The sequence below is a fragment of the Pituophis catenifer genome, unplaced genomic scaffold (assembly GCF_029215685.1).
Source record: "Pituophis catenifer annectens isolate HBS135680 unplaced genomic scaffold, rPitCat1.0.hap2 SCAF_10, whole genome shotgun sequence".
Lineage (NCBI taxonomy): Eukaryota > Metazoa > Chordata > Lepidosauria > Squamata > Colubridae > Pituophis > Pituophis catenifer.
The window spans coordinates 15,416,500-15,443,578 of record NW_027256890.1 but is presented as its reverse complement, the minus strand read 5'-3'; the positions used below and the strand labels follow the sequence as shown (position 1 = coordinate 15,443,578).

At 45.8% G+C, this 27,079-nt stretch overlaps 1 protein-coding gene across 1 annotated transcript in view; it reads right to left on the bottom strand.

Moving 5' to 3' along the window:
- The window catches only part of KNTC1 (kinetochore associated 1), a 31,574-nt gene that overhangs the window by 2,003 nt on the left and 2,492 nt on the right, over positions 1-27,079 (bottom strand). Inside the window, exons 6-56 of the mRNA XM_070951346.1 lie at positions 26,799-26,833; positions 26,164-26,274; positions 25,773-25,866; positions 25,437-25,489; positions 25,113-25,225; positions 24,537-24,594; positions 24,312-24,410; positions 24,152-24,195; positions 23,994-24,059; positions 23,487-23,562; positions 23,074-23,193; positions 22,522-22,611; positions 22,355-22,423; positions 21,638-21,699; positions 21,424-21,535; positions 20,398-20,541; positions 19,565-19,621; positions 19,146-19,247; positions 18,854-18,970; positions 17,857-18,000; positions 17,663-17,761; positions 17,469-17,572; positions 16,213-16,318; positions 15,961-16,095; positions 15,192-15,314; positions 14,424-14,490; positions 14,257-14,324; positions 13,873-14,159; positions 13,332-13,504; positions 12,828-12,925; positions 12,511-12,652; positions 11,896-11,955; positions 11,488-11,651; positions 11,111-11,215; positions 10,382-10,510; positions 10,153-10,269; positions 9,453-9,562; positions 8,739-8,940; positions 8,382-8,471; positions 7,321-7,492; positions 7,106-7,164; positions 6,627-6,843; positions 6,354-6,427; positions 5,443-5,653; positions 4,442-4,551; positions 3,424-3,473; positions 3,025-3,103; positions 2,363-2,481; positions 1,166-1,301; positions 944-1,039; positions 133-189 (exon numbers count right to left, since the gene is read on the bottom strand). Coding sequence (XP_070807447.1) covers positions 133-189; positions 944-1,039; positions 1,166-1,301; positions 2,363-2,481; positions 3,025-3,103; positions 3,424-3,473; positions 4,442-4,551; positions 5,443-5,653; positions 6,354-6,427; positions 6,627-6,843; positions 7,106-7,164; positions 7,321-7,492; positions 8,382-8,471; positions 8,739-8,940; positions 9,453-9,562; positions 10,153-10,269; positions 10,382-10,510; positions 11,111-11,215; positions 11,488-11,651; positions 11,896-11,955; positions 12,511-12,652; positions 12,828-12,925; positions 13,332-13,504; positions 13,873-14,159; positions 14,257-14,324; positions 14,424-14,490; positions 15,192-15,314; positions 15,961-16,095; positions 16,213-16,318; positions 17,469-17,572; positions 17,663-17,761; positions 17,857-18,000; positions 18,854-18,970; positions 19,146-19,247; positions 19,565-19,621; positions 20,398-20,541; positions 21,424-21,535; positions 21,638-21,699; positions 22,355-22,423; positions 22,522-22,611; positions 23,074-23,193; positions 23,487-23,562; positions 23,994-24,059; positions 24,152-24,195; positions 24,312-24,410; positions 24,537-24,594; positions 25,113-25,225; positions 25,437-25,489; positions 25,773-25,866; positions 26,164-26,274; positions 26,799-26,833 — 5,525 coding nt within the window. The remainder of the gene's footprint in view (positions 1-132; positions 190-943; positions 1,040-1,165; positions 1,302-2,362; positions 2,482-3,024; positions 3,104-3,423; positions 3,474-4,441; positions 4,552-5,442; positions 5,654-6,353; positions 6,428-6,626; positions 6,844-7,105; positions 7,165-7,320; positions 7,493-8,381; positions 8,472-8,738; positions 8,941-9,452; positions 9,563-10,152; positions 10,270-10,381; positions 10,511-11,110; positions 11,216-11,487; positions 11,652-11,895; positions 11,956-12,510; positions 12,653-12,827; positions 12,926-13,331; positions 13,505-13,872; positions 14,160-14,256; positions 14,325-14,423; positions 14,491-15,191; positions 15,315-15,960; positions 16,096-16,212; positions 16,319-17,468; positions 17,573-17,662; positions 17,762-17,856; positions 18,001-18,853; positions 18,971-19,145; positions 19,248-19,564; positions 19,622-20,397; positions 20,542-21,423; positions 21,536-21,637; positions 21,700-22,354; positions 22,424-22,521; positions 22,612-23,073; positions 23,194-23,486; positions 23,563-23,993; positions 24,060-24,151; positions 24,196-24,311; positions 24,411-24,536; positions 24,595-25,112; positions 25,226-25,436; positions 25,490-25,772; positions 25,867-26,163; positions 26,275-26,798; positions 26,834-27,079) is intronic.

Here is a 27,079-nt window from a genome sequence, read left to right as displayed (position 1 = left end):
CAGAGAGAACAAAACTGAACCAATCAGTCAATTGTGAAACACAAGAACCCCTTTCTGTTGGTGAATTTGATTATTTCACTAAAATAAGAGATTTGAAAGATTTTGTGCTTGACATGGTAGAAATTTACACACCGTCCATAAGGAATAAATGCCAGAGATCTCCACTAAAACTTTCCTCAAATAGTGAACCTGAAATGCAAGAGAGTAAAATATGTGAATAGTATCTTATTGAACACAATGACAAAAAAACTGAGTCCCCCCCCCTTTACATAATATTTGGGCTGCTCGGCAATAATGGCGAGGATTCATTACGCAAGTCAAAAATTGCCAGAATCCTACAGGCAAATCTCCCTAACTTGCAATCAGTAAAAGAACTTGGTGCTGATACGTTTGCAGTTTAAAAGTAACACAGTGCAAAAAAAAAAGAAAGAAAGAAAATAGGATTAAGACAGAAAAGGAGAATCTTCTTAATGTTAGAAAGGCCTCCAAATAGCTTACAATAACCAGCTAATAGTTCTAAGGGAGGAGAAAACAGTGATTTCTCTTAATCTTTCTCGGCTAAGCAGATGACAAGACTCTCTAAATAACCCTTTTCCTTAAAAAAAGCACACCTCCACTTATCTTAATGTTTTTTTTCTTTTTAAATTTCTCCCCCTCTTAGCATATCAGAGTTAAGCAAATGTAATTAAAAACCTGTGCAGGCATGGGTACGGCCTTTTTTCATTCTGCAGTACCATGTTTCCCCGAAAATAAGACCCTGTCTTATATTTTTTTTGAAGCCTGAAATAAGTGCTTGGCCTTACTGCCATGCCCTCAAAAGCCCAATTGGGCTTATTATTTTGGATACAGTAGAATACTCGGTATTTCTTAGCGCTCCATAATTCGTCCCGGGGGGAGGGGTAGGACGGGGGGAGGGGAAACGGAGAAAAAGAAAGGGCCTTACCATTTTGAACCCCATTAGCTTCTGTAGCAAACCGTTCCAGAGCACAGGATCGTGGACTTTGTATTCCAAGGAAAGCTCAGCCACCAGTTTGACTGCCTGAAAGTGGAAGCTTTTGTGGGAAAGCGCAGGATTGAAAGCCTATTCTGCGTCTGCCTTCCCCCGACCTCGGCAATTTTAAGCTCTGTGGGCTTCCAGCTCCCAGCGTTCCCCAGCCGGCCTCACCTTGGGTTCATGGCTGTGGTTCTTCCACAGCCCTTTAATCATGCCCTCCTTCGGTGCCCTGTGGAAGGATTCATAGGTATAAGGAATATTCAGAACTTCCAGCTGTGCCAGGTAAATGAAGCATTTCATGAAGTTCCTGTTAGGAAGCAGAAAAACGGAACGTGTAAGGGGTGGTGAGAGAGGAATTTTATTTTATTTTTTGCTTTAATTTATATATCTCCTGATACTCAAGGCGGCTTACAATGCGTTAAGCAATAGCCTTCATACTTTTGTATATTTATACAAAGTCAGCTTATTGCCCCCACAGTCTGGGTCCTCATTGGGAGACTCTTAGCCAGTGAATGTAAAATGGATCACTCTCTTGATTTCACTAGGCGAGCCAGGGTCTGATGAGGAGCACCAGCTTACATTCGGGGGAAGATACTCTGCCAAATGTAAACAGGCCATAAATTCCCTTTAATATAGTTTAAGGAACTCACTTAATAATAATAATAATAATAATAATAATAATTTTATTTCTATACCGCCCTTCTCCCGAAGGACTCAGGGCGGTGTACAGCCTATTTAAAAACACAAAAAACACGACAACAATTTAAAATTTAAAATCATTAAATAATTAGGCTCCAATTAAAATCCCAGAAATTTAAAATACCCCAATTTAAAACGTTATGTTAGTAACCCTGCCTGGCGGAACAACAGGGTCTTCAGAGCGCAGCGAAACACCCGGAGGTCGGAAATCTTTCGTATTTCGGGGGGCAGTTCATTCCACAGGGCTGGAGCTCCCACAAAGAAGGCCCTCCCCCTGGGTGTCGCCAGCCGACATAACTTGGCTGATGGCACCCGGAGGAGACCCTCTCTGTGGGAGCGGACTGGTCGGTGGGAGGCTATTGGTGGCAGAAGTCGGTCCCGAAGGTACCCGGGTCCTATGCCATGGAGCGCTTTAAAGGTGGTAACCAACACCTTGAATCGCACCCGGAAGACCACTGGGAGCCAGTGCAGCTCGCGCACTTACTTAGGTTTTAAGGCTAAGTAGAGTTAGAGCCAACTAGAATTGTCCGTTGGGTACCTAACCAATGCTTGGTTACAGTTACAACTGAATTCCCATTTGGTGCCTGAGCCCAGTCCAGGTGGGTTTTTTTGTTTGTTTTTGGAAAATGCCCCTAAGCTCACCCCAAATGGGAGATGACCCCTCCTCACCTGACTTTCTTCATGGGTTTTTTGAAGAGCGATTCAATGGCGGCAGGATCCGCCAGGAAGAGAAGACACCGCAGAGCTCGGCTCCGATGGGCGAAAGTCAGCTGGTTGACCCCTATGGGCTGAAATTAGGGGAGACGATTTCATGAAAGCCAACTCTTCATTCAGTCTATGGGGTGGGGTGGGGGGTGCTTGGGGAGAGAACTGGGCAGGCCAATTTAGGCCTTAACGCCTCTCGAATTGTAGTTTGTTCGCACTGGCCTTTACGGCTCAAGAGAGGTACACAATATTAGGGCCAGGAAGAAAATGTTTTGCCAGGTGCAAATCCTGTCCAGGGTTGTTGTTGTTTTTTTATTTTGACTGCTTTTTGTGACGGTGGCCCTTGTGGATTGAAAACTGCATGCACAGTTTTAAATGTTATCCCTAAGGAGGCCTCCATCATACCCCACAGATTTACTGTTAGAATTTCCTTGCAAACTTTGCATGCTCATGGAGAAAATACTATTTCAAAAGATGAATTATTGTTCCTCAACTTTGGCCATTTTAAGAGGGGTGGACTCCCAATTCCCAGAATCCTGGGAATTGAAGTCCACCCCTCTTAAAATGGCTAAGGTTGAGAAACACGGAATTATAATATAGGAATTAATTATAATATAGGCACTTACAGAGGTTGCAGAAACGGCGCATTCGTAAAGAATCCTTAACTGATTATCCGCTGGGTAAAGCTGAAGAAGGTATATGATTCTGCAGAAACAAAAATCGAACATTTTCTTTTCTCAACTACCTTGACCATCATTTTTGCAACCGTCATCAATACGAATTTTGATCATGGGGATGCCACAACAGTCATACGTGTGAAAAAGCCAATTTCCCCCCCCCCAGTTCCGTTGTAACACTGAATGATCACAAAAAAAAAAAACCCGTTGTAAGTCAAGGACTCTCTCTACTTTACCCAGCTGCATTCTAAAAGATTGGGAATTTGCAGGCTCCGTGCTACCAATTACACTGTTGAAGGGAAAAACACCCACACAGAGGCAACCTTGTGCTAGCCAGCCATAGCTTACCGCTTCAAGTCTTCATCCTCTTGAACATTTTCCGAACCCTCAAAGGCCTCCTTTTAAAATAAAGTGGAAAAAAAAAACAAAACTCTGATTTTGGGAAGCTGAATTCTGATAACAAAGTCAATTAAATGAAGGATATTCTTCCTTGGAAGGGTGACATGATAGCAGTGTTCCACTACCTCAGGGGTTGCCCCAAAGAAGAGGGAGTCAAGCTATTCTCCAAAGCCCCTGAGGGCAGGACAAGAAGCAATGGGTGGAAACGAATCAAGGAGAGAAGCAACCTAGAACTAAGGAGGAATTTCCTGACAGTGAGAACAATTAACCAGCGGAACTCCTTGCCTCCAGAAGTTGTGAATGCTCCAACACTGGAAGTTTTTAAGAAGATGTTGGATAACCATTTGTCTGAAGTGGTGTAGGGCTTCCTGCCTGGGCAGGGGGTTGGACTAGAAGACCTCCAAGGTCCCTTCCAACTCTGTTATTCTATTCTATTCTATTCTATTCTATTCTATTCTATTCTATTCTATTCTATTCTATTCTATCCTATCCTATTCCTATTCCTATTCCATTCGACTCTGCTTTTTCTATGCCAGGTCAAAATTCTCTCCCTGAGCATTTGTATGTAGGTTTCCTAATTTAATTTAGTTTTGCTGCATGTTAGAATGCCTTTTCAAGGATTTTATTCATCTGCTTTTATTGTTTCACTGGAGTTTGGAAATTAACGTTTTTGAGCAACTATTGCTATTGGGTAGATGAAAAGCATTGTGATATCATTACCGGGCAGGTGGTTCAGGCAGTTCCTCCCTGGGTGTGAGCTACAGAATAAAATCAGATGCCTTTTAATCTAACTACTCAGACTAACATGCCTTTCATGTTAGTCTGAAAAGGTGAAATTTGCCAGGCTGGGACAGGTTTAGCAAAGAAAAGATGTTCTCAGCGGCTGCTAATGCTGAAGGCCAGAAGGAACTGTCCGTGGTACCACCTCAGAGCACCTGGCTAGCCAGACAGAAGAGGCTGAACTTACACCTGTCGGGAGGACGTTGGGACACAGCCATCTCTCCAGCAAAGTGTCCCAGATTTTCTTCAGATCCAGGTTGTTGATTTGTGCTATTTCTCTAGCAGCAGCATGGATATCTAGCCAGAGAGAAGAGGACAAGTTTGTGAAGGACAACATCTTCCTTCGTGTCGGACTTGTCTCAGCTTGAACCTCCAAGTAAGAAGGATCCTTCACTCTATTTGGGTGAGAAAGTTCACTAGAAGTCAGGTGACTTAATGTAAATTCACTTGACTTCTAGTAAAGTTTACCTTTCTTACCCAAATGGAGCGAAGGATCCTTCTTACTTAGAGGCTCAAGTTGAGACAGGTCTGACTCTTCGCTCACTTCTACCCTGTTACGCTCGAAGGTCGTTCTTGCCAAGAGGCCGAGCTTGAGCTCTGTTGTGGCCCACTGACGGGCAGCAGAGCTGGCAGTGGAGTCAGACAGTGAGGAGATTGGGGAGGAACTTGGGCCAGTCCTGGCGTCTGGGGAAAGCTCGGACGAGCCCTCTGAGGGAGATAGACAGCAGCGAGGCAGAGGAACAGCTGGAGCCCGTTCCCATTGTGCGCATGAGCAGAGCTGCCAGAAAAACAAGAACAATTAAGAAAGCAGGATCGACTCGGGAGTAAGGCCACACCTTGGAGATAATTGGCCCCTCCCATAGGACATAAAAGAGGAGTGAACGGGATGTGGGCTTTTGAAGAAGCAATTAGTTCATTTGCTCGATTCAAGACTGGAAAGTTCTGTTGGTGACTCTAATAGAATCTGCGCCAAGTTTGGCCTTGCCCTGCGTTGGGAAATTGGCTCTCTGGCAGCGTTCCAAGGGAGATGCAGTGGGTGTTGATGAACATTCCTCTGAAAGACTGTTTGCCAAAGCTTTGTTGACTGTGAATGACAGTCATTCATAGTCCTTTAAATAAAAGAGGTTCGGCTGGCATTAAGACTTCGTTTCTTGCTTTCTAAGGAAGCCTAGGTGAGAACAAGCTCACCTGGATAGTCTCTCCCAGTTGGGTTTTGGATTCTCTCCACGATGCTGCTGTGCTGATAAAGCAGAATGGTCAGATTGGCGGGTTTGCCGAGGAGCTTCTGATGGTCCTCCGAGTTCAGTTTCTGGGCTACCAAAACGGCTTCCGTGGCCGCCTTCTTGTGCTGCCCCTGCAGCTTCTTCAGATGCACCTGGACCTTCTCGCGAGACTCGTCCTTTGAAAAGAAGGCAGAACGTACACTGCAGTTGGGACGCCGCTTCCCGCTGCCCTTGTTCACCTTTGCACCTGCTTTTCGTAGCCATTCAGGTGGAAGAGGTGAGACAGCCCACCTGTTCAGGAGGAGCCAGCTTCATGCTCTGAACTGTCTTCATCGTTAATCATGAAACACGGGAAGAGTCTAAAACCACAGGCCCATCTTTGTTCACCCCTTTCCCCGTTATGGGTCTGCAACAGGGGTGAAATCCAGCAGGTTCTGGAGAACCGGTAGCGGAAATTTTGAGTAGTTCGGAGAACTGACAAATGCCACCTCTGGCTGGCCCCAGAGTGGGGTGGGAATGGAGATTTTGCAATATCCTCCCCCTGGAACTAACTACCCTGTTTCCCCGAAAATAAGACCGGGTCTTATATTAATTTTTGCTCCAAAAGAAGCATTAGGGCTTATTTTCTGGTTAGGTCTTATTTTGGGGGGAAATACGGTACTTAATGCACCCATCGGGCTGACAATCTTTAACTGGGGCTTATTTTGGGGGGTAGGGCTTATATTACAAGCATCCTGCAAAATCATGCTAGGGCTTATTTTCCGGTTGGGTCTTATTTTCGGGGAAACAGGGTAGTTAGTTAGCACTTCATATTATACATCTCTGGGTGCAATTCTAAGCTGTTCTCTTAAAAACATGGAAAGGTTTCTCCATTACCGTTACTGTTGAATTCTTTAGCCATTTTTCTGCTAAGCCGAGGCATATTTTCAAAGTCTGGACCTTGGTGGGCCCTGGAGGTAAAGCAGAGAAAAGAACCACGTCCATAAAGTTATTTGCTTCTGAACTGCTAGATGGGCAGGAGCTGGAGCAAGGAACGGGAGCTCACCCCCATCAAGCGGTGCTTGGGTCTCGAACTGCCCACCTTCCGGTCGACAAGCCCAGCACCTTAACTGCTAGCCACTCTTAAACCAGCATCTCTCTGGAACCAACCTGTCGGAAGCTCTTGAGCTATCTGGTGGGCTAGCGCTGTGGCCCATTCTGGCTTAGTGATCGACAGTAAGTAAGACTGGACAGCCTGCATGGTCTCCTCCGTTCTCTTGTCCACTGGCCACAACTGACCACTGGTGGCTGCTGCTAACAGCTTTGGCTTCAGTTGTTCTTGGAAAATGTGGTTCACGGCAGAGACATAGAGGTTATCCAAGGAAACCTGAACAAAAGTAAACAGAGTGGTGAAACAGGCACCTGTGTCCCAAACTTCATATGCAACCAACTTTTTCAGCAAACTTCATTTTATATCTTTCTGGGACAGACTTAAGCCCCAGTCTCGGCTGGAAAGTTTGAGCCAAAGCTACTAAGCTTCTTCAATCAAATCCTTCAATCAAAAGCCTCTTTCTCCACCCTTTCATGGAAGCCTTCGCGTTTCCTCCTTCAGGGACTTAAAAGGAGAACAAAAAGGGAGACCTTGTTACCTTCATGACTTTGCATATCAAAAGCAGCTTCGGGAAGGATTCCTGATTGATTTCTGCAGCTGTGGGGAAAAAAAATAAAATAAATAAAACCAGCAGTGATTTGGGGAAGGAGCCAGCGCTCCAAATGCAGCTCTTAAATCCGAAGACGTTTTTTTTTAAAAATCCCTTTATGAATAAGTTTTGTTTGTTTGTTTTTTTACAAAATGTGCGCTCACAAACGATCTTCCAGAAGCACTGTGAAGTTTTAAAGAAGATCAGATGGAAAGGCAGCCGGGTTTGAGCAGCCGGGGACAGGCGATGCCCCTGATCGAAGAGGAATTGCTGTTCCAGATCACCAGGAGGGGAGAGTCTCTTGTAGGACGCCAAGTGTTTGAGGAGCATGTTGGCCTGGGAGCAACAGACAAAACAATGTGAGTTTCTTCTCTGGTTATTTTAAAAAGAAGCTATAGATACACACAATAAAAGCAACTGGATAACATTACGCTCAATATTTACACAGCCATTGAAGTGTCCTAATGGAACGCACAGGGCAGCATTCTTGGGACAAAACATGGTCTACTTGGTAAACCAGATCAGAAAAGAAGGAAGGAAGGGAAAGGGGGAAGGAAGGAAGGAAGCAGAGAGAGAGAAAAGAAGGAAGGAAGGGGAAGGGGGAAGGAAGGAAGGAAGCAGAGAGAGAAAAGAAGGAAGGAAGGGGAAGGGGGAAGGAAGGAAGGAAGCAGAGAGAGAAAAGAAGGAAGGAAGGGGAAGGGGGAAGGAAGTAGAGAGAGAAAAGAAGGAAGGAAGGGAAAGGGGGAAGGAAGGAAGGAAGCAGAGAGAGAGAAAAGAAGGAAGGAAGAAAGGGAAAGGGGGAAGGAAGGAAGGAAGCAGAGAGAGAGAAAAGAAGGAAGGAAGAAAGGGGAAGGGGGAAGGAAGGAAGCAGAGAGAGAAAAGAAGGAAGGAAGGAAGGGGAAGGAAGCAGAGAGAGAGAAAAGGAAGGAAGGGGAAGGGGGAAGGAAGGAAGGAAGCAGAGAGAGAGAAAAGAAGGAAGGAAGGGGAAGGGGGAAGGAAGGAAGGAAGGAAGCAGAGAGAGAGAAAAGGAAGGAAGGGGAAGGGGGAAGGAAGGAAGCAGAGAGAAAGGAAGGAAAGGGAAGGGAAGGAAGGAAAGAAAGAAAAGAGAAAGAAAGAAGGAAAAGAAAGAAGCTTTTTCTCCACCGTGGGAACGTGAAGATACGTGGACTTCAACTCCCAGAATTCCCCTGCCAGTCCTGGGATAACAAAGCTCCCCTTTTCTTACCCAGTTCAGTGGGAAGCCTGTGGCTTGACCTCCAGCTCTTTCGATCACCGTCAAGAGGCTTTCGATGATTTCATAGTTATACGGATCCACCTGGTTCCCCAATCAAAAGCAAAGTTGGTTGATCAATGATTTTGTGATTAGAGAGCCTCTTTCAAGCAGCTCACCCCTTAACTGGGGGTTAGGGGATCCTCTGTCCCGCCCCCCTCAGCACCCCCATCCTCAAGCTCAAATATATCCCACCTTCTCCCCCCCCGCAATGGCCTTTATTACCCTTGCATTAACCATGATTGGGAAATTTTAAATCCCGGCTTAAATCAAACCAGCATCGTTCTTCCCTGCAAAACAACATTACGTTACCTTGTGGAGCATGGCGCTGAGGCTGGTCACCAACCCTGTGGTACTGCTAAGCAGCGGGATAGTCTTGACCGCTCTGGCCACCGCCAGGACGTGAGGCTCCTTCCCGGCCCCCGGCTCCAATTCTCCTTTATCCCAGCTGGCATCCTGGAGCTGGGTTTCAATGTAGACCTGCAGGGCGGCGTCCGTATCTAAGTGGAAGGTTCTGAAAAAGGAGAACAGATCAAAAGGGAGAAAGGACTTGGAATGGAGAGAAGGGGAGGGGAGGGGAGGAAAGAAAGGAAGGAGGGAAAGGGAAAAAGAAAGAAAGACGGGAGGGAGGGTGGGAGGGAGGAAGGAAGGAGATGGGAATCAGGGAAGGGAAGGAAGGGAGAGTGGGAGGAAAAAAAGGAAGGAGGGAAAGGGAAAAAGAAAGAAGGGAGGGAGGGAGGAAGGAAGGAGATGGGAATCAGGGCGGGAAGGGAAGGGAAGGAAAGGAAAGGAAGGGAGGGTGGGAGGAAAGAGGGAAAGGGAAAAAGAAAGGAAGGAGGAAAGGAAGGAAGGAAGGGCCAAAGTTCCCTAATCAAATCAAATATTTGGTGAAATGCGATAATTTCTGTATAAGAAAGGTCAGGAAATGTGCCGCATGCAATTCCAGATTTTTCTTGATTTGTCCGAATCCGGTTTAAATTTGTCATTTTCAACGTAGAGAATGAAAGGGGGCTTCAGCTTCCTTACCTGCAGAAGTTCAGGATGAGGCTGGTATCTGCATTTGGGTGTTGAACCAGGGTCCTTAGAAGCTCCTTCTTCCTTACCGACGGCATCCGGAATATATTCTGGAAAGAGATCTTGCCCGCAAAACACCCGCGTCAGCATTCAGTTTAGCAAACAAAGGCCTTTGGGGACCCCCGTTTTCTAACCTATAATTTCAGGTCTCCAATTCTTGACTTCCAGGGATCAATGGTGACCTGACGTTCCCTCTTGCCTCCCCTATTTCTTTGGGGCAACCAAAAACAGGGACGAAGGCAGCAGCACCCGACCATCTGTTTGGTTTTTAGCGCCAGACAAAGGCGGACATAATGCAGTTTCTGCAAAACCCTGGGGGGGGGGGGCAGGGGGGAGAAACAGAAGTGGCTAGAATTACCCCATAATCTTTTATTCCAAACCTGAATATTTCAGCAAAGGGACTCACCCAGGGGTGAAATTCAGCAGGTTCTGGAGAACCGGTAGCGGAAATTTTGAGTAGTTCGGCGAACCGGCAAATACCATCTCTGGCTGGCCCCCGAGTGGGGTGGGAATGGAGATTTTGCAGTATCCTTCCCCCAGGAGTGGGGAGGGAATGGGGATTTTGCAGTATCCTTCCCATGCCACGCCCACCAAGCCACGCCCACAGAACCGGTAGGGAAAAAAAAAATTTGGATTTCACCACTGGACTCACCCCAAGTTTTCCGAGCGTGATGCCCCATTCGGCGTCCGTGACCAAGTCCTCAAAAGCTTCTTTCTCCTGGGGGTCTTCATAGTGAAGAGCTAGTTGGGTTCCCACAATAGCCACAGCCTGGGGGGAGGGGGGGGTTGGGGGAGAAACGGCACGGGTGGACTGAGGAGAGGCCCACCAGCTCTGAAGTCCTGCCTCGTGCATCTTTTTCCGAACAAGCTTCACGGCTTACCAGGATCTTCTTGTAGTTCTGGGATGTTTGGTTGACGACGTCCCAGAGTTTTCCAAATACCACAGCTCTGGGCAAGAGGGTGCAGTAGCCAAAGGCCAGCTGATGATCCACACAGTGGCTGTTGAACACCTGTGGGAAAAAGAGAGCCCCCCCACCCCCAATTACCGTATTTTTTGGAGTATAAGACGCACCTTAGTTTTTGGGGAGGAAAGTAAGAAGAAAGCTGATTGGCAGGTGGATCGGCCTCCTGGAATACCCCCAATCAGTTGTTCCTAGAGGTGAATTTTAGCGACAGGTTCCTTGGTTGTGAGCTCTGTGCCTTGCTTTTTTTTCTGCCTCTGAAACTTCTGAAACTCTGTTTCAGAAAAAAACTTTTTTTCTTGCCTCTGAAAGCCTCCGAAACAGAGCTTCAGAAAAAAAAAGCCTCTAAAGTTCTGTTTGGAGGCTTTTTTTCTGAAGCTCTGTTTGGAGGCTTTTTTTTTCTGAAACTCTGTTTGGAGGCTTCTTTTCTGAAGCTTCGTTTCGGATGCTTTTTTTTCAGCCTCTGAAACCTCTGTTTGAGAAGCCGGGCGGGGCTACATTCGGAGTATAAGACGCACCCAGATTTTCAATCTTTTTTGGGGGGGGGGGAAAGTGTGTCTTATACTCCGAAAAATACGGTAACTGAAACGATCCCCCCAAACTCCCTCACTTGCTCGCTCCCTCGACGGGCACCTCCTACAGACTCACCTTGTGCAACAAAGCCGTCACGATGCCCTGGATGAGCGAGGTCGAATTCTGCATCACTGCCAGGAAGAACGCGCGCACTTCCTCTAGCATCTCCTGGTCGTGCAGCTGACGGACACAAAACGAGAAGGAGGAACCATAACAGATGGTTTTTTAAAAAACCTATATCCCGCCTTTTTATTTTGGCAAGTTGCACAAGGCGGCAAACAGATCCAACACACCTTCCACCTCCTGTTTTGCCTGCAACAATAACCCTGTGAGTTGGCTTGGGCTGAGAGGGAGGGACTGGCCCAAAGTCACCCAGTCGGCTTTCATATCTAAGGAGGGACTAGAACTCACCATCTCCTGCTTTCTCGACTCCAGCAAACCAGCTCTCTTACCTTTTTACTTAGCGTGACATCCATGTTGTTGGAGATCATGTGCTGAAAGAGGGAGCCGAAAGAGTAGGAGATCAGCCCTAAAGCCAGCTCGTACTGGCTGCCTTCTTGGAGGCTGCTAAGCAGAGCGAAGATTGTGTCCTTGCACAAACGGCAACTGCTTCTTCCTACAGCAAAAAAAAAATAAAAATAAAAAAAAAGGGAACTCTGGGAGTTGAAGTCCATGTATCTTAAAAGTTACACACTGCACCCTTGGCTGTCATTGAGGGTTTTCTTTCCAGCCACAGTTGCAGAAATATTCAAGCGCTCGAAAGGAGCAAGGGAACTCCATCTTTCCGCTGACGTCTTGCCCATTTAATTTCATGCATCTTGACTCAAACCCCACGAACTGTCTACGTAATCCCGGAGTACCTTGTTCGAGCGGACAATACGCCAGGCTGGCAGATCCCAAAGGAGGGGAAGCTTTCCATTCTGCAAGAGAAGAGAATTTCTAACTGAATTTCACCCAAGGCCAGGGACGTGGTGGCTCAGTGGCTAAGACGCTGAGCTTGTCGATCGAAAGGTTGGCAGTTCAGCGGTTCAAATCCATAGTGCTGCCATGTAATGGGGTGAGCTCCCGTGACTTGTCCCAGCTTCTGCCAACCTAGCAGTTCGAAAGCAGGTAAAAAAAAGGCAAGTAGAAAAATAGGGACCACCTTTGGTGAGAAGGGAACAGCGTTCCGTGCGCCTTTGGCATTGAGTCATGCCGGCCACATGACCACGGAGACGTCTTTGGACAGCGCTGGCTCTTCGGCTTTGAAACGGAGACGAGCACCGCCCCCTAGAGTCAGGAACGACTAGCGAGGGGAACCTTTACCTTTACCCCCAAGGCCTCACGTGCTGGAGATCTTTCACAGCACTGTGGAGCATCGTCTAGCAATTCAGGTCCTCCAGAATGAGGCCAAAAGCTTTCTTTCTGTGTGGAATTTTAACATGGGGTTTAAAGCGAGTGAAACGTGAAGGAGAGATGGAGGAGGTTGAATCTACCTGCCAGAGGCACAAGGGAGGAAACAATTTTGTACGCAAAAGGTAGCACGGTGGGGGTGTCGAGAACGGCCCCGTCTTCAGTAAAGAAATCCTCAAACGTCCAGTCTCCATAAGGGTCTTTATCGGCATCAAGAGAGCCTGCCTAAACGAGGGAAGAAATGTCACTTGGGCGTCAAGAGGTCCCTAAGCAAAGAGAGAGCATTTTCCTTTTTTTATTATTATTATTATAAAAGACAAAGTTGAGAGTCCTCTGAAGGCCCAACCACCAGGGACAACTTCGTAGTAAATACAGTGAAATCAAACAAGCGCTACTTTACCTGTGGTATAAACCCAAAATCTTCCATTTGGCATTTGGCATAAATTTCACGGGCAAATGAAGTGTATTTACAAAACTCCAAGATATCTAGAAAAAGATCTGGGAAAGGGGAGAAGGATAAGCATATTGTTAAAAAGGAAATCATTTTGTGCCGTCACCCAACAGGTTAAATTTCATCCTGAGGCAAATATAATTTTAGGAGACGCTGTTGAGCCGGCAAATGGGATTTAGAAAAGGCTTGTAGAAAAGTTGTATTCAAAACACTTCCCTAAAATATAGCTTTCTTTTTGAGACATTTTACTGTGCCATTGTTATTTTATTTTAACATGAATTATCCCTACATTGGTCCTTCAGTTAAGATTAAGGAGAAAAAGCCATCAACCTTGCAGCAGGCCAGTTTTTAAAAATCACTAAATTTGAGAATTGTGATGTAATTATTTAGAGAAGTGTTTTTTTTTTTTTTTAAACCAGAAGTTAACAAGCAAAAGCATTTCTAATTACTTACCCGGACTGCAGAGTGTGGCAGCTTGACAAGCCATGCGGTAGATCGTATCTGGAAGATCTTGTCCTTCTGGCAACACCATAGGAATATTGGACCCCAACATATGACAAAGCTTTTGAGACACCAGGAACAACAGCCGTCCCGCCTCTTCGTTATGGTGGGATTCATAAAAGTAACTTAACCGAATCGAGGGGAGAAAAAAAAGGAAGGAATTGAACACCAGAAGACAAGAGAACAATGAATGGATGGAAACTAATCAAGAAGAGAAGCAACCTAGAGCTAGAACTAAAGAGAAATTTCCAACAGTGAGAACAATTAACCCGTGGAATGGCTTATCTCCAGAAAGTGTGGGTACTCCATCACTGGAGGTCTTCTAGAACAGGGGTCTCCAACTTCGACAACTTTAAGACTTGTGGACTTCAACTCCCAGAATTCCTCGGCCAGCAGAGGTTTGGTGACAAACCTCAAAAGATTTCACCACTGACTCAGATGTATTGATAATTATCAAGCCATCGACTGCAACCCAAATTTTATTATTGCTCACCTGCATATCTGCAGCGCCTCTTCGACCTTCCCATCGTCTAATGCTCGGAGAGCCAACTGTGCCCCCATTTCAGCTTCTGACTTTTGCAGGAGGAACCCCAGTCGGTAAAATCTCATTTGAGTCAACTCTTTCTTCACGCTGGGATCTCCCGGCTTGGCCTCCCCTTCTCCCTGCCGGTTTCTGCGTCTCCTTGCTTTTTCGTAGGCTCGGATGTGGTCTTCGAGGAGCTGAGCCGTCCGTGAGGGATCGCAGAAATCCTTGAGCGAAATGCAGATCTCGAAACTCTCCTGAAGGAGAAAGAAAAAGGCCGAGTCAACTTTCACAACCACCAGTGAAATGAAAGCTAACCTTGGCAAGGTGTTCTCAATGCCACATTAGTCTCACCTGCAGAGTTACCAGAATTCTAAAGATTTCCAACTCTTTCTCACGCTCTTCTTTCTGCAAATGATTTTCTGTTCAAAAAAAAGAAAGGAAGAATGAGAATGATTATTGAATTGTTCCCAATTTTAAAAACAAACAAACAAGAAAAACACGAATTGTGCAACATTTACCTTTCTGGAGATTAAGCAGGAATTTGAGAATTTCTACCAAGGCCTTTTTCACCTGCAAGTGCATTTTCTGTCGGTGAAGCAAAACAAGGAAAGAAAGACATAAGAATCCAGATTCTCTGCACAGGAAGAAGACCTAACAACAAAATTTTTGTTTTCAGTAAAACAAAACCAAAAATGCTTTTTTAAAAAAGACAACTGGACTTTTTTTTTCTTGAAGGTGTTTCGCTTCTCATCCAAGAAACTTTAGTTTTGACTTCAGAAATCAGGACTGAAGTCAGAACTGAAGATGCTTCTCGGATGAGAAGCGAAACGTCTTCAAAGAAAAACGAAGTCCAGCTGCCTTTTGAAAAAGCACCTTTGGGGGAACCACGACCTGGGTGATTGAGAAACTCCACAGACAAAACTGAATCGACTTTCATCTTTTCACCACCCTTTTATCTAATCATGAAGATTGTTTGATTGCTCTTTTGGATAGCAATTTAATGTTTTCACACCCAAGTCGTGCTTTGATACCTCACCTTATTTGCAAGCAGTTTTATTTGTCAATGTGCAGACTCTGGCCAATAATTTATTTATTTTATTCGATTTCTATACCGCCCTACTCCCAAAGGACTCAGGGCGGTGCACAGCCAGACAATAAAACACAATAATGAGCCCTGAAGTAACGGGGCCCTTGATATTAACAAAGCTCCCCAGCCCAATTGGTCACAGCTGTAAGAGTAATTGTGGTATTAATGTAAGATTCCACCCCCCCCCCAAAAGACGGACCTTTTCTTCAACGGTGTCCACTTCTTCCTCCAATACAATTTTCCCCCAAATCAAGGTTCTCTCCGCAATTTCCACGGCTTCAGACGGAGGCAGAGACTTCAGTAGATCCAGGACATCTTCTCCCTGTAAGCATATCTGAGGATTACCATATTTTTTGGAGTATAAGACGCACCTTTTTCCCCCAAAAAAAGAGGGTGAAAAATCTGGGTGCGTCTTATAGTCCAAATGTAGCTTCTCAAACGGAGGTTTCAGAGGGTGAAAAAAGCATCAGAAACGAAGCTTCAGAAAAAAAGCCCCCAAACAGAGCTTCAGAGGCTTTTTTCTGAAGCTGTTTCGGAGGCTTTCAGAGGCAGGAAAAAAAGTTTTTTCTGAAACAGAGTTTCAGAAGTTTCAGAGGCAGAAAAAAAAGCAAGGCACAGAGCTGATGGCCAAGGAACCTGTTGCTAAAATTCACCTCTGGGAACAGCTGATTGGGGGTATTCCGGAGGTTGATCCACCTGCCAATCAGCTTTTTTCTTATTTTCCTCCCCAAAAACTAAGGTGCGTCTTATACTCCAAAAAATACGGTATGTCCAATACTAATCATACAGATGTTCCATGTGCTTAGAAAAAGAGTACCTCTTTCCCCTTAAGCTGAATATTGTTCTCACCATAAGGCGCTTTAGGGAGCCCCACATTGACAAAATATCTCTTTTCTCTGCTTAACTGCATTCGAACTCAGGGCTTCGACCTGCATTTGAACTCGGGGCTTTATGGACCCGATCTGCACCTTTTCTTTGTCGATGAGGTCCGCGATCTTCCAAACGTAGACTTCGGCAGTGGGCAACATGTATGCCTTTATGATTTTCAGGGCGTCTCCCAAAGCAGACGGCGTGTCCTCTTTAAGGATGTACTTGGCCAGCATCTGGAGGGGAAAAAACCAAGCATCAGGTCAACAGAGAAGGCTCTTCGGGGGGGTTTTTTGGGTCAAAATTATGGGATGTTTCTGAGCATTTATCAAGAGTGGGCTGGAGTTCCTTACCAGAATCATCTGCTTATCGTTCAAAAGATTGGTGTCTCGTATGCCGTAGCTCCGCAGAAGCTTCTTCATCTCCATCAGCCGGTAACCTTCCTCGAGCAGCTTCACCCTGCCAGGAAAGGCAGCTCCTTTTACGGGGACCATGGAGATGATTGACCCAGATGGCCGGGAGGTCTAACCCAGGCCTTTTTCACACGGGAGGGGTAAAACCCCCACCAAGCAAGGCAACTTCAGAGCTTTTCAATGACTCAGGACTACTGGCGGTCCAACAGGCTACTGAGCCAATACGGGAAGTCCTACAACCACAATTGAGCCCGAAATTTCTGTTGTTAAGACACCTGTTAAGTGAGTCTCCTAGAAGAGGGTCTGTCTTTGTCAGAGAAGAATCATTTTTCTCATTCATGGATGCATCATTAAGAGGTTTAAAGCAGGGGTCTCCAACCTTGGCAACTTTTAAGACTTGTGGACTTCAACTCTCAAGAGTTCCTCAGTCAGCTTTGCTTCAACTCTGGGAGTTGTTGTTGTTGTGGACTGCCAGCAGCCTGCGGAGCTGGCAGCGGAGTCAGACAGTGAGGAGTCTGGGAAAGGCCCGGGCAAGGGCTCTGCGTCAGAGGCAGAGACGGGGCCAGGGCCATCTGGGAGAGATGTGCGGACTCCGGAGCCTCCAGAGTCAGACAGCAGAGAGGCAGAAGAACAGGAGGAGCCTGTTCCTAGTGCACACATGCGCAGAGCTGCCAGAAGGTAAGAGCAGCTAAAGCAAAAAGGACAACTCGGGAGTAAGGCCAGGATATGATTGGCTCTTCCCATAAGGCTTAAAAGAGCAGGAAAGGCACGTGGGCTCTTTGTAGGAAAGCAGTGTTGCTACACCTGTTTTCCAGTCGGCGTCTCTTGTTTCTGAACTTCATGGGGCTTTGCCAAGAAAGGCCTTTGGCAGGGTGCCAAAGAAGACAAAGGTTTGTGATAAACCCGAAGGACTTTTTCTGAAGGACTTGATTTGGAATTAATTTGGACTCAGCTGGGAATGAAGTAATTCTCAGATGTTATAATAAAATAGTTTTGTTTGAGACTAATTGTGTCCTGTAATGACTAAGTGAGCCTAGGTCACAACACAAGTCTTAAAAGTTGTCAAGAGTTTGAGACCCTCGCTTTAAAGCCCCTGTGTCATTGTGTGGCTCGGAAGGGCCGTTCTCTTCCCGCAGAGAAAACCTCTTGAGGGAGATTCAACCTTTAAAGCGGAGTTTTGCCCATCCCTCTCTTACCTGGCATGCTCCATGCCCAGGTACCGCTGAACTAGATCTTCCACGCCCGGGCTCCAAGGAACCACGGCGCTATGCATTACGGCCAGCACCCCTTCGAAGATCAACTGGAAAGAACAACCCGATCATCACCCAGCTCAAAACATTTCCCATCCCGCAATTCGGAGCGGCGAGAGTCGTCTTCTGGCCTGACGCACCTCTAAGTTGGACATGCAACCCAAGACGGCTATTGCTTTCGCTTCCCACGTGGTGTCGAAAATGGAGGACGATTGTGTGCAGTGGCACAACAGCAGGTCCTGGGGGCGGTGAAAGATTCAGAAAGAGGCAGGGGAGTTTTGGGGAAAAAAGCCCAACCCAACAAAGTCGAACGAGATCAGGAACTTGTCTCTACCTTTATGTACTGCAAGAGAATTTCGTCTTTTTCTAGACGATGGTGACACATGTACGGTGCGATATACTTCTCTAAAGCCGCAGGGAGGAGTTCGGCTGCCAGGATTTTGTCAAGCATACGGAACACAATTGTGTTTGCGGTTTCCTAGAGGGCGGGGAGGTGGGGGGGGAGGAGGAAACCAAGACTGATAATTGTTCAGAAAAGAAGCGGATCCATACAATACGGGCAGCTGAGCACAAGTCTTCTTCATAATGATTTATTCTCTATTTTTTAATATCTGTCTGAATATTCATGCCCGGGAAGACATGGTAACAAGGTCAGCCAGTGAATAGGCATAGCAACTAAGTCAGCCAATGAGGACTGCTTGGAAACTGAAACTGAGAAGGAGCCTGGGCGTGGCTCTGTGTTAAGCTCTGAAGCTGCAAACAAGTCTGGTCTAGTCTAGTGATGGCTAACCTTTTTGCTGCCAAAAGCGTGGGGAAGCGGGGGGTGGGGGGGTCGTGCGCATGCGTGCCCACACCCATAATTCAATGCCCCCTTGCCCCGCCCCCTCACGCTCCCCACGCTTTGGGCATGTGATTGCAAAAAGGTTACTGGTGGGCCCGGTAGGCCTGTTTTTTGCTCTCCCCAGGCTCCAGAGACTTTCTTGGAGCCTAGGGAGGATGAAAACGGCCTTCTCCGCCCCCCGGAGGCTCTCAAGAGGCCAAAAACTGCCCGTTTCCCGACTTCCGGTGGGTCCAGAAGGCCCAAAAATCAGCTAGCTGGCGCGCACATGCATACTGGAGCTGAGCTAGGGCAACATTCGTGTGCCCACAGATATGGCTCCGTGTGCCATAGGCTTTCCATTGCTTTAAGAAACAGCAGAGGTGAAAATCTTCACTGTGTGCCCAACGATAGGATGATGCCATTCGCCCCAACTGCAAAAAGCTTTTGACAGACACCCCCAGACTCTCTCCTTACAAACGACAGCTTCACGGGGGTTTATTTTTCCTCCCACCTTTTCAAAGTCGCAGAGAGCCAGACGACAGTTATATTTCCTGTACAGATCTACCAAATTCTGCAAGGCGCCAACCAGATCCATCAGGCGGTGGATCTCCTTATCTTCACTGTCCTTCTGTCAAAAACCAAACGCAACCAAGTCTCATTTTCTAGAGGCAAAAATTTTCCTTTTCTTTTCTTGTTTGGGGCATCCGGGGTCTCTCAAACTTCACCACTTTAAACTGGGGGGGGGGGGCTTCGACTCCCAGAATCCCCCCCTCCCCCAGCCAGCCTTAGCCAAAAACACTTACCAAAAAATCCCAGTGGGAGAAAGACGCCAGTCCAATATCACCCACATCTTTGCTAGTGAAAAACACCTGTGCCAGCGCAAGTCCATTTTCTGGCCAGTTGGCCTGTTTGGGACAAAACAGCAACAATTAGTCAGACAACTTTGGGAGGAAGGATAACCTTCTTTCCTTCCGTCGCGAGCTGAAGACGTGGCTCTTCCACCAATTAAACTGATCCGTTTGGGGGTACACTGGTATAATTTTAAATAGTTTTTTAATTGGGTTACTGATTTAATTTGGTATCGTATTGTGACTTGTATTGAAGTTGTCATTTTGTAAGCCGCTTTGAGTCCCTAGGGAGAAAGGCGGCATATAAATTGCAATAAATAAATAAAATAAAATAAATAACACCGTCTCTAAAGACTCCATTAAAATGAGCTTACTTTGTCAGTCAGTTCAAGGCTTCGAGCACGTTCTTCCAACCATTTTGCTACTCTTTTCTGGAGAGAGAGAGAAAAAAAGCTGGGTTACTTATTAATCTTATATCCAGAGCCTGGATGGGACCAATTGGACCATAAGTGAGCCCCACATTTCTGTGGCTGAACAAGACAGTTGCTAAGGGAGTTTTGCTCCGTTTTACCACCTCGTTGTATAAGTGAATCACTGCAATTGTTAGGTCATAAAAAGGGGATCACGTGACCCCGGGACCTTTCAGCCGTCATAAATATGAGTCAGTTTGCCCAGCATCTGAATTTTGATCCCATGTGGGCGTGGCTTGGTGGGGGTGGGTTAATGTGAATGGGTGGGTATGGCCATTTTTTAAAAAAAAACTTTTAAAACCATTTTTTCTTCAATATCTTTGGCCGAAGAGGTTGTAAAAAAATGCTTTTAAAAGCCTCTGACAATCCCAGCTGAGCTGTGCAATCATCAGAGGCTTTTTTTTTTTTTTAACTTTTAAAAGCATTTTTTTTTGGCCGAAGAGGTTGTAGAAAAAATTCTTTTAAAAATAAAAAAAAAAGCCTCTGATGATCCCACGGCTCAGCTGGGCATGGGGCGGGGGGGCGCAGGGATTTTTGCTACCAGTTCTCCGAACCACCCGTTGCCATCGTTACCGGATCGGGCAATCCAGTCCGAACCGGGAGCATTTCATTCCTGCACTAAACCATTGGCTGTAAATTGAGGCCCCTCTGTAAGGCATTCTCTCCTCCTCCCTTTTCCAGAACAACCTCTCTACTCTGCCCTCGGTCCTTCCTCACAGGGGTTTCCTGGACCTTACCTGTCCGTGAGGTAGAACCCGCCTTACGAAAGGAAGGACCACCTCCTTCAGCCACAGAGCCAGCTGTTGGAGAGGAAGCGTCCCCGAGATCGACTCAAGCAAATCATCCAGCATTTCCTGACTGAAGCTTCTTTCCAACTCTGCCTGCAGGAGAAAGAGAGATGTTCTCACCACCAAGGGATTAAGGCGCTTGTGAATGGAGTCTTAATGGAGTCTTAATTTAATTGGAGTCTTATGGCAGCCAAAAAAGCCAATCCAATCCTAAATTGCATTAACAGAGGGATACAATCAAAATCAAGGGAGGTACTAATACCACTCTATAAAGCCTAGAGTACTGCATTCAGTTTTGGTCTCTACACTATAAAAAAGAGATTGAGACCCTAAAAAGAGTGCAGAGAAGGGCAACCAAGATGATTAGGAGACTGGAGACTAAAACATACGATGAACAGTTGCAGGAACTGGTCTAGTGAAGAGAAGGACTAGGGGAGACATGAGAGCAGTCTTCCAGCATTTGAGGGGCTACCACAGAGAGGAAGGGGTCAAGCTGTTTTCCAAAGCACCTGAAGGCCAGAGAAGGAATAATGGATGGAAACTGATCAAGGAGAGATTCAACCTTGAAATAAGGAGAAATTTTCTGACAGTGAGAGCAAACAATCGATGGAACAGAAGTTTCCTTTGGAAGTTGTGGGAGCTTCATCACTGGAAGCTTTCAAGAAGAAACTGGACTGCCACCGGTCAAAAATGGTGGAGGGTCTGCTTGGGCAGGGGGTTGGACTAGATGACCTACAAGGTCCCTTCCAACTCTGTTAATCTGTAAATCTAAATGTCTTAAAGATGGGCTGGATGAGATTGCAGAGCTGCTGGCCTAGTGTGCAGCTCTCGCAAAGAGCCTCTTGGGACCAAGGAACGGTTCAGAACCCCCCTCCTACAAATTTGAGAGAGCCACCAGCCTCCAGTATGGAAGACATTCTAGGAGCCTTAATAGTCAACTCTACAACGGAACAAACACACCTGGAAGCCGCTTACCTGATGCCTTAACCAGAGATACTGGGCGGAAGAGAGGCTTCCTCCTCTGAGTTGTGAAAGGACGTAGCTGACGACGTTCTTATTGTTGAGAAATTCTAACCACGCCGTTCCACTGGGGAGGAAACAATGCACAATCAACATTCCCTTGTGCCGAGATGTGCAAACGCACCTATGAAAAGGGAGGCCTTGCTTACCACCAGACACACAACCCCACCTGTATTTCTCTGGCCCGAAAGCCCCATAAAAGGTAGTCAGTTTTGCTTGCGTTCGCAGCACCTGCAAAAAAAAAAAAAAGAAGCAGCAGAAAGTCCTTCAACATTAAAAGAAACGTTAAAAACACACGTGAGAAAATTCAGCAGCAGGTCCTGAATTTTTTTTTTTTTTAAATGGTTTTGGAATAGAAGTTGACAACATTATATTGCCGTGATGGTGAACCTGTGGCACACATGCCAGAGTCCCAGGTCAGATCTTTCTTTCGTGAGCTTCTGTTTCCCTGCAAACGACGAAACAGAAGCTCACGAAAGAAAAAGATCTGACCTCTTGCTGCCGGTATTGGGATGCCCCACCTCCCAGCGACCAGCTGGTTTTCGGGTCTCTGCTGCGTATGTGCACACGTCTGCGCGTGTCCGTGAACATCTGTGCATATCCATGCATGCGCACATTCATACACGCACTTTTTAGTTTGGGCATGCACACGCAGTGTCTAAAACAGAGGTCTTCAAACTTGGCAGCTTTAAGACTTGTGGACTTAACTCCCAGAATTCTCCAGCCAGCTATGCTGGCTGGAGAATTCTGGGAGTTGAAGTCCACAAGTCTTAAAGCTGCCAAGTTTGAGGAGCTCTGGTCTAAAAGGTTCACCATCACTGCTATATCGGACCTCAAAATTGGCCCAAGAAGGAAACCACAGATTTATGACGTTTGTTCTCTTTACCTCTGTAAGGAGTGAGGCAGGATCTACGTTCGTGAAATGGGTAACAGATCCCTCTTCTTTCTTTAGGATCTGAAAGGGATCGTGAAAATATTTTTGGTTTGGTGCCCCAAATCTCAAAGGACCCTGAAAGTCCCCGATTTTTATGAACGCGCCAACGACAAACCTACCGTCATCCGAGCATAATTCAGCATTTCTTGAGCTGTTTCGTAGGTCGGCCAAGGAGTGTTTATGCAATACTCCACCACAAATGAGTGATCCTACGGAGAAGGAAATTTAACGTTTTTAAAAGGCAGTACCAACCCCCCCCCCCGAATGCCCTGCTGAGCCGCGGTGCAATCATCAGAGGCTTTTTTTTAAAAAAAAAAATTAAAAGCATTTTTTCTACAACCTCTTCGGCCGAAAAAATGCTTTTAAAAGTTAAAAAAAAAAAAAGCCTCTGATGATCGCGCGGTTCAGCTGGAATCGTCAGAGGCTTTTAAAAGCATTTTTTTTTAACAACTTCTTTGGCCAAAGAGATTGTAGAAAAAATGGTTTTAAAAGTTTAAAAAAGAAAAAAAAAGTTGGCCGCGCCCACCCAGTCACATTAAGCCCCCCCAATCAAGCCACGCCCACAGAACCGGTAGTAACCAATTTTACATTTCACCACTGGTCAGTACCATATGTCAGTCTCCCCCCAGTCCTGAATATTTGTATTTCCTATGTACGTAATAAACAGTTACCTTTATTTTATTCAAGGTTTCCTTCGCTTGAAGTACAAGTTTTAGCCAGGCTGACTGGTCCTCACTACCAGCAGAAGCCAAACCTTCCAAAATGGTGTTTGCCTTTACTTTGTAGACAAGCTGTATTTGTTAAAAGAATTGTGCAGGGTATTAAAAAGTACTTTAGTCGTCCCTTCAAACTATTTCTTTCCCGGTCTTCAGCAAGGACCTCTGTGCTAGCTTAATATCCCCCCAACGGGAGGCTGGTTAGCTTTTTCCATCACCTGTTCGAATGTCCCTCACCTGCCGTGACATCACCGCTGAGGCCAATGATGTCAGCTGCACGATTTGCACAATGACATCACAACATGTATGACATCACACACACGCACCCGTTAGCAGGAAGTGAAGGAGGATTATTAGCAGTCTGTTACCTCAATTTCCAATCCAAATTGAAGAGCGAAACTCTCAGCCTCGGCAAACTTATGCTTGTGGAGTAAACGGCTTAATCTAAGGAGAAAAATACCTTTTACCAGCCTTTTGACGTCACCAAGAAAAGGTCTCCTTAGCTCAGTGGTTCTCACCCATGGCAAAAATCCAGGTGGATGGATTTCAAATCCCAGAATTCTGGTCCGCAGAACCAGAATTCTGGGAATTGGAAATCCAGCCGCCAAAAAATTGCCAGTATGTTCTTTAGCACATCTCTGCCATTATTTTGCTTTGCACGGACAACACTTAACGGTCTGGGATAAAATTCTGGTTTTCCCCTACAATCCCCAAGATAAAGCCTAGGTCAGAACAGCTACTGACTTCAAAAGGAAGAATGCAGCGTGAGTAGGAGGGTCTCTCCAAGTGAAGCCAACAGGAGCTTTTGCTTAATTATGCCCCTAAGACCCTCATCTGATGTTTGGCTGGGGCCAACAGCCAAAATACACCCTCACCTGTTCTCAGGTAAGGCTTCCGTCAAGCTTCTCATTAGCAGAAATGAGACTGGCTCAGTTGAAGATCTAGAAACAAACACTCGGTTAAAAATAGAGCTGTAACGACAATGGGGAAGCCAACCTCCACCCACCTTTATATAATTCAAGAACAAACTTACTTTTGGTGGTTTTCATACATTCCCTCCATAAAGTAAATTGTGTCCTGTGGGATAAAGAAGGCTTAGGTAGCACTTAGTGCAGGGGTCTCCAATCTTGGCAACTTTAAGACTTGTGGACTTCAACTCCCAGAGATCCTCAGCCAGCCAGAGAGGTTCCTACCGTATTTATGACACTCTGCACCAGTGTGGAAACCGGGGTGACTTCCAGAGCATACAGCTGGTGCATGGCCGGCAGTGAAAAAACCACAATGCTCTTCATCTAACAAGGCAGGAAGATCAAAAGGGAAAAAAAAAATCAGTCTTGTGACTAGTCGGAGATCCAGTTTTATAGTTAAAAGTCAAAAGTCTACTGAAGACATCTTTAATAATTAAAAAAAAATATTACCTGTTCAACATGGTCAGGTGTTGTCAGAGCAACCAGTTTAAGATTGGCAGTCCCCAGTCTGGAGAGGGAAGAAAGGAAGGAAGGAGAGCGAGGGAGAGATTGATGAAAGGAAAGAAGGAAGGAAGGAAGGAAGGAAGGAAGGGAAAAAGAAGGAAGGAAGGAAGGGGAGGGAGGGAGGGAGGGAAAAAGGAAGGAGAGAGAGGGAGAGATTGATGAAGGAAGAGGGAGGGAGGGAAGGAGGAAGGAGAAAGGGGGAGTTTGAGGAAGGAAGGAAGGAAGGAAGGAAGGAAGGAAGGAAGGAAGGAAGGAAGGAAGGAAGGGCATTCAATGACCATCGAATATTTCAAGTTCTTCTGTTTTAAAACTATTTCCTTCTTAACTGAGAAGTGATCACTGTAATGAGCTAAGCCTCCACCCAGGGATGGCTGACATTTTTTTAGCCTTTAAAGGGACACGTGGTGCTTTTTAATTCCTCCCCACTGAAATTTACGCCCTCCACGAGAAAGGAGGCCTAACGCTCAACCGTTTTATTCTACATACACTTTCCAGGAGGTGTCCCTTAAGGGGAGACCTTACCCTCCTCCTGCCGAAAAATCCGATTCAGAGGTCAAGAGAAATTCTTCGATATGAACGGAAGGGCAGTCCCAAGTCAGAGTCAGCGAGTGGAGGTCCCACAAGGACAGCACATCCTGCAGAAAAGAAGAAAAAGGCCCATTTTAAGCTAAAGAGTGCTTGTCCCAAGTATAGGGGTGTGGATTACAGGTGGCCCTCACAGTACAGCCAGAATGGAGCCTGGGAAATACCTCTTTTTTTTAAAAAAAATAATAATCAAGTTATTAAACCTGGCTTATGGAAGATGTGGGAAAGAGTTCTTGCTAAAATCAAGGCAAACATACGTGCCTCGTTGTCTAAGACGAACAGCAAGTTCTCCACGACTTGAAGCTTCTTTGCAGCTGGAGAAGAGAACAAACACGTCAAAGCACAAAAGAGAAATTTCCTACTTGGAAAGCCAAGCATTTGAAAAGATAATGGTAAAGCCCCCCAGCCTCCCCCCAGGACAGCGCTGAAAATAATGCTAATGCTAATGCCTTATGCTAATAGAGAAGAGTTCAGGACTACGTGTGTTAATAAGGCATTTTAGATTGTGTTTGTCCTTTTACATAAGCCCCGAAGACTTTGGATAACCTGAACAGCCAGGGAAAAACCCGTAAGGCTGCGAACGCCAGAATCCCCTACCTTGAATCAGGCTCGAATCAGCAACATTTTGGATGGAAACCGTCTTTTTCTTAGGATTCACTTCCCACACCGACATTGCACAGCTGCCGACTCCCTTCAAGAAAGCCAACATTGATATTAGGAAACCTTTGGCCTCAAGGCAGAAGTTTGCAAATCAAGCCAACTCCCGTTTCCTCCCAGGTAAGCATCTAAAAGGCTGCCTCCTCAGGCCAAGGAACCTCAAGAAAGGTAGGCCCTGCCACAAATCAAAAGTTTTGCCAACTTTTCCTACCCTGAATTCAGGGCTACGTGCAGAAATGATCATATGATAATGACCACACTTTTGCAAAAAAAAAAAAAAAGGCAGTTGAAATTGTACCTTAACCCAACATTCAAATAATGTTTGTGTTACCCCTATTATCAGCGCAAGGGTGTTCGCGGTGTCCTTCGTCACAGAAGTAAAGCAGGCGGCAGTGTGATAATCTTCGACTGAAATGAAGCAAGTTTCCACCTGACTTTGTAACTGTAAGACGAGACAGCTGTTCAGGTAGTCTAGCCACAGTAACCCAAACTTTAAGTAAAATCTGGGACAATTAAAACACTTCAAGCACAAAAGCCGCACAGTTCCTCAAATCATCCATTAGACTTCAGTGCGTATCGTTTATTTTTGAAGCAAGTGGCATGCTCAGCTGGGCCTAAACAAAGCATGTTTGAGCTTCAGCAGGTGCCGTGCGGAAAAAAAAACCCTGCTCTTAAATTGGCATTGGACATCTGCTGTTTCTATGCATTCCTCTCTTGGCAGCGCCTGGCAAATTTTGCCAACACGAATCGTTTTTGTATTGTTGCCCCTAGAAATAGAGCTCACCTTGAAGGAGATATTATATTTTAAAATGATACAACTGGTTTCCTGCCTTGTGAATAGAAACATCGGTCAGAGAGGCCGAAAAGGGAGGTTTAAATTTGGAAAATGCAGGCATTTTCCTGGTTCTCAGTTTTTTTTTTAAAGCAACATTTGCAATGCTAATAATGATCAAGAGCCTCAGATACCTTCTTGGCAGCATTGATGTCCATTTCGGTAATGGCTGCATAAAGGAAAAACATTCATGTTTTATCAGAAATACTTCAGAAAAGCTTTTTATAACGTCCTTTCATCATACATTTGTTCAACATCTCATTTTTCAGAAATACCTATCCTTCACACAGCAGTGACATGTTGCTGTGTAGCGTTTCAGACAGGCAAAGAGCAAACAAAACAGGAAAAATACGTGCTAAACATAAAAATTGATAGCTGAGACAATGTAGAAGGACCTGTGGAAAGTCCCCAACTG